We start from the raw sequence: 10,758 nt of genomic DNA, 5'->3' as shown, positions 1-10,758 counted from the left end.
ACATGAGATCTTCGCCCACCCCTCCATATTGGAGTGGTTCATTCCAGTAGTTCCGGGGACTGAAGACCTCCCTTCAGGCCGCTCCCGCACTGCCTTGTGGGAACCTGGGATTAGCCCAGGAGCCCGCTGGGAGCCACGGTACTTTGTGGGAGGGCAGAAAGATGGCGGCGCCCGTAAGGCGGCCTCTGTTAGGGGTAGCGAGGGATTGGCGGCGGTTCGAGGGGCTCTGGGCCAGTGGCCTGGGTTCTCGCAGCCTGGCCCTTGCGGCCGCACCCTCGAGCAGCGGGTCTCCATGGCGCCTGTTGGGCGCATTGTGCCTGCAGCGGCCACCGCTGGTCTCGAAGCCACTGACACCATTGCAGGAGGAGATGGCGGCTCTACTACAGCAGGTAGGATTGAGGTGCGGGTCGCGGCCTTAAGATGCAGTTGGGGAAGCAGTACAGGCACGTGGGCCTGGGTTCTATCCCGACTCCGGCGTCAATTAGTCTGTGTGACCTTGGGCAAGTCACCTCACCTCTCTGAACTTCCCTTACCTGCAAAATGGTACCCACGTTAGTGGGTTGGTTTGGTACGTGGTAGGCGTTCAATAAAAGGTAGTTTGTTTTCATTGGTCTTCTTTATCGTCACCTTAGGCAGCTGTTTGGAGATGCACTCGTTTTTCATTCAACACACTAGGGATGCGGTGGTGAACTAGATGGACTCAGCCCCTATCATAGGTAGTTGACAGTTTGGAGAAAGTCTTTGTGATGTGACGAGTGTTAGGAGAATGCAGTGGGCACGTGTGTAAGGTACCTGTGATAAAGTCTGTGTGAGGGGCAAGTGAGGAAACGGGCAAAAACCGGGTGTAGTAGCTGTGAGGGTCTTCAATCCCCACAGATAGTATAGTTGAAGGCTATTATGTTTTTCCAGGATCTGAGATGCTTTTGTCTTGGCTACTGTGAGCTATAAACTTCACTTCTTGGCTTTTTACTTAGTTTATTAATTTACTTTGCAAATATTTTATTAATCACTTTACAGGTAATCATTTAGTATCTACTTTCTGCAGACACTGTGCTAAGTGCTAGGGATGTGGTGATGAATCAGACAGACATAGCTCTCGTTCTCAGAGCACTTCAGTCTAGTGGAGGGGGACCAGTCAGTAACCAAATAGTTGCATGACTGTACACTAATTGCAGACCCTGGTAAGTGTTGTAAAGGAAAACACAGGGCACTCTAAGAGGGTTTAACAGGGACATTTGATTTGATTTTATCGGAGATGTCAAGGAGTATCTCTCTAAGAAAGTGATAGATAAATTGAGATCTGAAGGAAGAGTAAAAATTCCCAGGAGAAGAATGTGAGGTAAAACATTCTAGAAAAAAGGAACAGCGGCTGTAAACTCCCTGCGGCAGGAAAGCCCGTGGTGAGTGAGATTCTGATCAAAGACTGACATGACTGGAGCATGGTAAGTGGGCAGGCAGTGCCCGTCCCAGTCCTCTGTTCTTTGTAGCAATCTTGACCTCCAGTCACATTCTAACATTCTGGCAAATGTAACTCAAGCCCACAGTGCAGGTGAGGTTTGTTCCTTCCCTGTTTTCTCTGTGGTGTTTTGATTGTATATCTGGTTACGTTGGATGGTAAACTTCTGAGTCTGTCAAGTGTGCTATAGCTGTGTTATATTCGTTTGTTTTTTTGTCCTTTTAGTTTTCCCAGATTGAGGTAGATTTTTGCCCTTTTAATTTTCGCAGGTCGAGATAGAGAGAAGCCTGTATTCAGACCATGAGCTTCGTGCTTTGAGTGAAGCCCAGCGACTAGCAAAGAAGAAAGCTGACCCTTATGATGAAGAAGATGATGAACGGAAAATACTGCTGGTGCAGGATTTGGAAGATGCGTGGGAGCAGAAATTCCTACAGTTCAAACCTGGAGCTCGCATAACAGGTTTGTGGTCTTTTCAGGCCAGCAAGAGGGAAGGGAAAGGGGAGTATTCTGGTTCCCAAACAAAGGACAATTGCTTAACCCCTGCTTTGTGTTTTAAGTAACAAATAATTTCAAATGATAAAACTGCTTTCAAGTGGGAGAAAAATAAATTATTTTCCCTGTTCCTCACATCTACTCTAGTAAAAGTTTTAAAAGGCCTCTGTTATTTTTGAGTGGGAGGTAAGGGGGTTGGCATAGCGTTTTCTCTCTCAGTTAAACTTTATGAAGGTTACATGAGTTTAACTCCTAGTTTGGGACTGAGAGTGGGGGAAATTAAGCCTTTCCCACTCGTTTGCTGTGTTTTATCTGAAATCCCTCCTAAAGCAGGGGGTTGAGTGCTCTTATCCTTGTTTCACAGATGAAGACCGAAGAACAGAGAAAGTGGAAGCTAGTTAAGTTAGTAATAGTGTGAAAACCAATGAAGTAGTAGTGTTTGAATTAGTATGGATATCGCTTCTTTTCCAAAGGCTCAAAGTACTTTCTTTATGTTTTGCCCTTCAAAGGAGAAGTTCAGCTTTTGGTTTCCTCTTCTTACATTTTAGTTTCCTCAAGATTGTGAGACTCTACCCTGAAAGAGGTCAGAGTTAGATGAGTCAAGGTTTTAATTTGATTATAACTTCTTTGAGGGCAAGGATTGTGGCTCTACCTTAAAAAGGAAGTCTGTAGAACTCGCATCTCCTTGGTTCTGGCAGGTCATAGTCGTCTTGTCTCCTTTGACCCCATTTTCTTCTAGAAGCTGATAAAAAGAATGACCGGACCTCACTGCAGCGAAAGCTAGACAGGAACCTTGTCCTGTTGGTCAAAGAAAAGCTTGGAGACCAGGATGTTTGGGTGCTGCCCCAGGCAGAGTGGCAGCCTGGGGAGACTCTCCGAGGAACTGCTGAGCGAACCCTGGCCACACTCTCAGGTGAGTTCTCTGCCTCGCTCTAAACCCCACAAGACTTATTTCAGTCTCAGCCAGAGGATTTATAGGCTGACTATGCGATGGCTTTAAGAGTAGGAGATGGGAAGGTTAATGGAAACTTGAATATTTGTAAAAATTTCAGCTAGAAAAAAATCTTAGGTGAAAGTCTATCTTTGTCCTACTGAGATTTTTAAATTTTATTTCATTTTTATTATGTGTTTATTATAATAGCATGTTGGTTTTATTGATGGTAGAAAAAAAGTTCTTTCACTTGTAAAAGATATTTGCTTAATTTAACTCCATATCTTTTCCCATTCTTTGTGTGGGTTGAATTTATTTTTTCTCCTAAAATCTGTTTTTTTGTTCTCCAAATAATAATATCCACCATGGCTACATCTTCTTCTGAAGGGAAAGTAGGAGGTCTGTCAGCAGATTTTGACCAGGATGTTTCAGTCAATGACTCCTCTCTTCATAGAGACTCTTCTTATATTAGTTCTGAGCCTGGGGAGATTGGTAAACTGCTGGATTGGCTGAGTGGATTGTCTTGGCTGGCCATCACCTCCTTCACAGAACTCAAGAATTTGGTCGTAGGTACCTTCTTCCTCCCATGCCTCTATTTGAGGGCCTGATGTTGCTTAGTAGCACTTCTTGATAGTGTCCATAATCTGAATTCAACAGCTACTGTCATAGCTGAAGAATGGAGAGCTTCAATTTCTGCTTGGTAAAACTTGTCATCTTCCCAATAAAGTACAAAACATTCATCGCCAGGTTTCCCCAGTTTTGCATACTCCATAGGTATAGATGATTCTAGTACTTTTTCTGATTTAATTGGCCTACATCTTCTTTTGGGTCCACTACTGTAAAATATTTTATCATCACAGGGTGTAGCTGTAATGGGCCTTGCTGGCTTAAGAGGTCCTACTTGCTGTCCTTTCACTAGCATTTCTGTCTCTCCATTTGAAACACCAATGAAACTGTTAGTTCGGACAGGATTCTGGTAATCAGTATTTACATTAAAATGTTTTTCAATTTTTACATCACTGAAAGCTTCATTCTTTATTGTTTGGAGTTTACTGTCATAAACTTCATCCAAACAGGACTTGCTGTTTGGTTTTCTCTTTTACCAAGTTTTTGATTATTATAATCCATGGATTCTTGAGGAAGTGGATTTTCTTTTGCCTCTGCGTAGGCTGGACTTTTTCTTGATCTCCTTTGCATAGAGTTATCCCTTTTTTTTTTTTTTTAAAGCACCATCATTGTGCTGAGAACTTAAAGAGCATGAAGTGTCTTTAGTTCTATCCTATCTAGAATATGGCTTGTCACACTTGCTTCTTTCTTTAGCCCATACTTCAGATTCTGAAGAAGTACTTGGTCTTTCAGAACCTCTGTTTCTAGGTAATCCACTGCCTTGTAAAATCAACTTTGAATTTTGGGTGTCTCTTTGAAAATGAGGAGTTTTTTTATTTGTTGGCTGTCTGGTGTCATTACAAAGAAGATACCTTGGTTTATTATCTTTTACTCCATTTTGCTAAGTATTTGATAGTCTGTCCCTAACGAAGCAGCTGTGGCTGTGATTTAGGTTCCACCCCAGGGCCTGGCTCAGAGGTAGCTAATTGAAAAGCACCCAGACTTTCTGTGAAAGAGGCTTGTTTGCTTATCTTAAAACATTGGCCTGAGGGGCAAGCATCCAATTCAGTGCACTTCTTGGGGCCTGCTGAAATACCCTCCAGCGTGGTGCCATCCCTGCACTCTCCATCTCCCTCACTGAGATTTTTAAATTTAGTACCTTCAAAATCAGTGTTCCTACCATTCTCTCAGCCTGCTTCTCTTCTTTTCCTTGCAGCCTGGCTTGTTGGCACCACCACTCACCCATTCACCCAACTAGAAACTTCAGAGTCATCCTTGACCTCCTTCTGACATCCACAAGTTCTTGAGGCCTACCTGATCTGTTCTAAATCTTCACCAGCTTTATTCCACAGCTTCAGCTGTGACCCCTTTCACATCTCACTAGACCAGGGTTTCCCAACCTTGGCACAGTTGACATTTGGGCAGGATAATTCTTTATGGGGGCTATTCTGTGCATTGTAGGATGTTTAGCAACATCTCTGGCCTCTACCCACTAGATGCCAGTAGCACTAACTCATTCCCACTCCCCCTAGTTTGACAACCAAAAATGTCTTTAGACATTGTGAAATTTTACTTGCGGAGCGAAATCATAGTGGTTGAGAACCACTATATGGCATTGTTGAAGTGGATGCCAAATAAGTTCCCCTTTGCTTTCATGTCATATTCTTCAGTGCTGCCAGAATGAGCTTTCTGAGACACAGATCCCTTGTCACTCTCTGCCTAGAATTCTTAGAAGGTTTCCCATAAAAGTTCAGACTTTCAAGCACAAATCCTTTATGCTCTAGTCCTGAGCTCATCAGTCTTCTGTCTTACCGTTTCTGAGTGTGTGTGTGTGTGTGTATATATATATATATATATTTTTTTTTTTGTGAGGAAGATCAGCCCTGAGCTAACATCCACGCTAATCCTCCTCTTTTTGCTGAGGAAGACCGGCTCTGAGCTAACATCTATTACCAATCCCCCTCCTTTTTTCTCCCCAAAGCCCCAGCAGATAGTTGCATGTCATAGTTGCACATCTTTCTAGTTGCTGTATGTGGGACGTGGCCTCAGCATGGCCAGAGAAGCGGTGCGTCGGTGCGTGCCTGGCATCCGAACCCGGGCCACCAGTAGCAGAGCGCGCGCACTTAACCGCTAAGCCATGGGTCCAGCCCCATGAGTGTGTATATTTTAAGTTCTAACCTAGCAAACCTTTTGCATTCCTGGAATAATGTGGTCTTTCATGCCTCTCTGTTTTGAGGCATGCTGGTCACTGACTGGAATGCTTTACTCCTCCTTGGTCTGGTTGCTCAGTTTTTAAGACTCAGCTCATACATAATACCTTCTGTGGTAGAACCTTCTGCAAGCGTCTAGGTGGAGAGAACTTCCCTCTAGGCTCCCATAGCACTCGTGCGTGCCCTCATTCAGTTTATGCGACAGATATTTACTCTGTGCCGACCATTAGCTGGACACTCTGCAGGCAGTGGGGTCATAGTGATGAAGAGGACACTTCCAATGCTCCCTGGGAGCTTATGTTCTAGTGGAGAATACACTCTTTCCCTTACTCCCCTGCCCTGTAATTGTTTATTAACACATTTCTCTCCCCAGCCAGAATTTTGACTGCCTTGAAGATATAGACAGTATCTACTCCTCTCCATCATCCCAGCTCTCAGCAAAGGACCTGGCACATAGGAGATACTTGCTGAATGTTGATTGAGTAAACGTATTTAGTAGTCTAAATGCAGAGCCTACTGGCCCTGCTACCAGCATAAGTACCTGCTAACGAAATGTCAGCAGCTGGTGTATGCCCCTTTGATCCTTTCCTACCATGGGCCTGTGTGGCCTGCAGGAGAGGTAGTGAGACAGAAGAGAATGGGTAAAGGCCTTTGCTGCGCTCCCAGTTTCCTGAGCCATCACATAGGAGTTCGCAGCTGGGTTACTTGCCAGGATCCTTGTGTTCAGATGCTCAGTTTCCCTCTTGTCAAATGTTCCTGACTGATGCTGGCTCAGCTCCACTTTCTGTGTGCCTGTGGAACGGGGTGCCACTCGGCTCTACACTTTCCTCCTTTAACATTCCCATTGTCATAAATAAGTGTGAAAGGGAATATATAAAAGATAAATTGATATTTAATAGGTGCATGTAAAATAAAATGTTGATTTGTTGCGAGTTTATTAAAATGGCAAATAATATAAAATAATTAAAATGGCAAAGAAAGGCTCAGGCACTATAAAAGTATACGTATAGAAAAGTCAAAGTCCTTTCCTTTCTTCCCCATTGGCACCACACTTCCCTAGTATTTCTGCAAGATGGAATTCCTAGAGGTGAAATTAAGGTTGAGGATAGACACATTTAAGTTTTGGTAGGTTCTGCCCACTTGTCCTGCAGAATGTACATAAAGTTCTAGATTTTTAGGAGTGGTGCACAGGGGTGTCTGTTTGTCTAGACCTCGCCAACATGTGAAATAGTCTCTTTCGTTTCTGCCTATCCGGTCGGTGTAAAATGGTCTCTTTTGGGTTAATGTTTTCCTGATTGCTAGTGAGATTAATCATCTTTTCTTATGTTTATTGGCTGTGTGTATTTCTTCTTCCCTGAACTGCCTCTTCAGATTCTTTGCTCATGATTGATTATATTTTTTAATCCATTTTTTCCAGATTATAGAAAAGTAATACTTATTCATTGAATTAAGTGGAAAATTCCAAAAAGTGTAAGGAAACATATAACTGTTTATATGCTAATATAATTCTACTGCTCACAGATACCCAGTGCTGACATTTTGTATTGTAGGTAAGCTCACATGTTACATAAATTCCTCATCTAATGCTAGTCGTGCTGTTTTTTTTTTTTTTCCTGTGAAGAAGATCAGCCCTGAGCTAACATCCATGCCAATCCTCCTCTTTTTGCTGAGGCTGAGTGGCCCTGGGCTAACATCCGTGCCCATCTTCCTCCACTTTATATGGGACGCCGCCACAGCATGGCCTGACAAGTGGTGCCTCGGTGTGCGCCCGGGCCGCCAGCAGTGGAGTACGCACACTTAACCACTATGCCATGGGCCCGGCCCCTGTGCTGTTGTTTTTTGATATTGAGCAAAGCAATTCATTGTGTATGGTGAGAAAATTATCAAACAGTGTCTAGTAAATGTCGTATAGGATAGGAAGTAATTTTCCCTTTTCAGAGGCAACCACCATTAACAATTTTTTGTGGATCCTTTTAGAAATTGCAAGCACATATTTTATCTTTTTTTTCCCCACATAGTGGGAGCATATATATATATACAGTTACATACCTTCCTTTCTCCTCTTCTATACTTTTAAGCATCTCTGTACATCAGCACATGAATACATATCTTAACACTTTTTTATGCCATCATACTATCTCATAATGTGTGTACTGCAGTTTGTTTACCCAGGCTGTGACTTTTACAAGTGAAGCTGCAGTGAACATCCTTGTACACTCATCTTTGCTCATGTGGGCAAATAAATATATCTGGGAGGATAAAGTTCTAGAAGCAGAGTTGCTAGATCAAAGGCTATGTATAATTAAAATTGATAACTCTTGCCAAATATAGCAGTTAACTAATTTACACTCCCACAGTATGTGTGAGAGCACCTATTTTTCCCTTATTTTTGACAAGCGGTGTCGAGCTCAAAGTTTTTGAACCTCAGGAATGATATGTTGTTGTTCTAACTTGTATTTATTTAATTATTAATAAGATTGGGCATCTTTTACTGAGTTTGTAGGTCATTGATATGTATTTTCATGTGAACTTCCTGTTCATATGCTTGGTTCATTTTTCTTTTAGATTTGTTGGTTTTTTTCCTCATTCATTTCTAGGTACTTCTTATTTCTTAAGATATTATTCCTTTGTTGAATGTGTTGAAAATATTTTTCCTAGTTTCTCATTTTGTCTTTGACTTTTTTATGCTTCATTTTTCTTTGCAGACAGATTTAATTTTTATGTAGATAAATATGTCTTTTCTTTCTTGGACTTTTGAATTTTGTGTCTTGCTTAGGCGTTCCCCTCTCAAAAATGATGTGAAAGCATCCCACATTTTTTTTCTAGTACTCTTATTGTTTCTTTTTTCTTTAATGAAAAATTTAAAAATACAGAAAAATTTATAAAATATTAAACATCCATGAAACCACCATCCAGAACGAAGAAACCTCTTATGAAAATTTTAAATTTTTATTGTTAAATCTTAGATCTATATGGTATCAATTTTGATGTGAGGACTGAAGTTGAAATTCAGCTTTATTTTTCCTATTTAGCTAGCCAGTTTTCTAAATGCCCTTTAGTAATTAATCCATCATTTTCCCATCCTTTGAAATGCTAGGTTGGAGGTATTAACCCTTTGTTATAGATTACAGATATGATATTATCTATCCATCTGTCTTTGTCTTTTAACTTTGATTATGATGTTTTCACCCTACAGAAGTCAAATCAGGTCCTTTTTATGGTTTCCATGTGACAGTCCCCTTAAAAGGCTGATGAACTTTGCTTTACAGATACTGAATGTCTTGGTCCTTCATCAACAGGTGGTGACTGGGCTGAGGCTAGAAGCTCCATGCTCTGATTCCCAGGTAGTGGTATTTGAACTGCATTGCTAACTTCTGTCTGAAAGCAGTAGGTTGGCAAGTGGAGTGGACCCAGAGAATTGGGAGCCCCTGGGCCAGGAGCATTTGGATGGAGAGGAGAGCAGGCTCTTCAGGAATGACCCTTGTCCTCACTCCCAGGGATTGCTTTTACCTCCGGCTGGAACTGGCTCTCATAGAGACCCCTGGTGATTTTGGGAGCCAGTGTAAACAGGTGGGTGTATCCTCATCTTCCAATTCTGTCCTCCCCTCCTCAGAAAACAACATGGAAGCCAAGTTCCTCGGAAATGCACCTTGTGGCCACTACAAGTTCAAGTTCCCCCAGGCAATGAGGACAGAGAGTATTCTCGGGGCCAAAGTATTCTTCTTCAAAGCACTGCTACTAACTGGAGACGTTTCCCAGGCCCGGAAGAAGGACAGTCATGTGTGGGTCAGCAAGGAGGAGCTGGGTGACTATTTGAAACCAAAATACCTGGCCCAGGTTAGGAGATTTCTCTTGGACCTCTGATGGACTGAGCTGCCTCTGGACAATGCTCGAACAGGTCTGCGATCGGGGCCTTGGGCGTTTTGTTGTTGCCCCATCTTTGCAGGGAATATCAAGCAGCGGACTACATTCTGAGAAATAAATGAGTTTATCTTTGTGTGTTCTTGTCTGATTTGTCCTTTGAGGACTACCGGCTTCTCCAGGTGAGGAGAGAGCCATCTCTTAGGGTGCCTTTCCTTTTTTCCCAAGCTGATAATTGAGTATTGCATTACTTTATAGTGAATCAGCTGACTTCCTGGGCCCAGGAAGAAAGAACAGAAGGAAATGAATCAACCTCCTAAAAGCCTGGAGTTTTGTGAAAGCTTCTATGCCCGTGAAAAAAAAACTAGTTCTGTGTAGTTTCTTAGCTATTTTCTGTTTTGTTTTTCCCTCGCTTTCTATTGCATATGAAAGTGTGTCAATCTAGCCTAGGAAATAATTCCTTCTTTTTTTTTTCTTTCCTTCTTTCATGCATTTTTCCTTTTTTTTTTTTTTTTTAAGGCATTTTATGTTTAAACAGAATTGAATCGTGTCTTATCTGTTTTGAAACAGTCATGTGAAATAAGCAGGGTCAGTTTGTTATCTCCATTTTACAAATGGGGCATCATGGCTGAGTGTCACTCAGCTAAGAATCTTACTGCACATCACTGGTGGTGCAGGAGAATGCTGATCTCTTGCCTCTGGGTTGGGGCTCTTGACCTCTTACTGTGTTGATTGGGTCGCCACTGGTCCTAGTGCCTGGCACATGGAAGACACTCAACAAACATTTGCTAAATGAGTGGAAGAGAGCGAGGATCTCAGGCATGCCTCTCTGTGCAGTTCCAATAGCAAGGTTGCAGTCCTGGATTCCATCAGACTTCCTGGTTTCCTCTCAGCCTTCTGGGTTAGACAGATGATACAAGCTTGTGAAATGGGATTTCTGTTAGCCTCATGTTCTTACGAAGGGTCAGGGAAATTGCTTTCTTTCATCAAAATTGAGATGCCTAGACCTTATATTCCCTCCTTTCCTGAACCTCCTGCATGTGCTCTTTCCCCTCATTACTGAGGGGTGATGTCCCCTAGCTGAGGCTCACTGATTTCATGGGCAGTAGTGGCACCTTTGGAGTGAAACCTGGGCTGTAGGAGAGGTAAGGGCAGTCATAGGACCAGGAGTGCTTTTCTCTCTGGGTTTTGGGGTGAGTTGT

At 42.5% G+C, this 10,758-nt stretch overlaps 1 protein-coding gene and 1 pseudogene across 2 annotated transcripts; one reads left to right on the top strand and one right to left on the bottom strand.

Annotated features, from left to right (window-relative positions):
• Nucleotides 1-137: 137 nt before the first annotated feature.
• Nucleotides 138-9,692, top strand: MRPL46 (mitochondrial ribosomal protein L46). 2 transcript variants are annotated; one of them, XM_058542406.1, is made up of 4 exons: nucleotides 138-389; nucleotides 1,726-1,915; nucleotides 2,691-2,861; nucleotides 9,309-9,692. In XM_058542406.1, exons 1-4 carry the CDS (start codon nucleotides 162-164, stop codon nucleotides 9,557-9,559), a joined length of 840 nt encoding a protein of 279 aa, XP_058398389.1. In that variant the 5' UTR covers nucleotides 138-161; the 3' UTR covers nucleotides 9,560-9,692. The 2 variants fall into 2 exon arrangements, with proteins under 2 accessions (XP_058398389.1, XP_058398388.1); XM_058542405.1 differs by having other exon boundaries at nucleotides 140-389; nucleotides 2,688-2,861.
• Nucleotides 3,308-4,731, bottom strand: LOC131405248 (tudor domain-containing protein 3-like; annotated as a pseudogene).
• Nucleotides 9,693-10,758: the final 1,066 nt, after the last annotated feature.

The sequence above is a fragment of the Diceros bicornis genome, chromosome 5 (genome assembly GCF_020826845.1).
Source record: "Diceros bicornis minor isolate mBicDic1 chromosome 5, mDicBic1.mat.cur, whole genome shotgun sequence".
In the NCBI taxonomy this organism is placed as follows: Eukaryota; Metazoa; Chordata; class Mammalia; order Perissodactyla; family Rhinocerotidae; genus Diceros; species Diceros bicornis.
The sequence above is the reverse complement of the archived record's forward strand: the minus strand, read 5'-3'. Positions and strand labels throughout refer to the sequence as shown.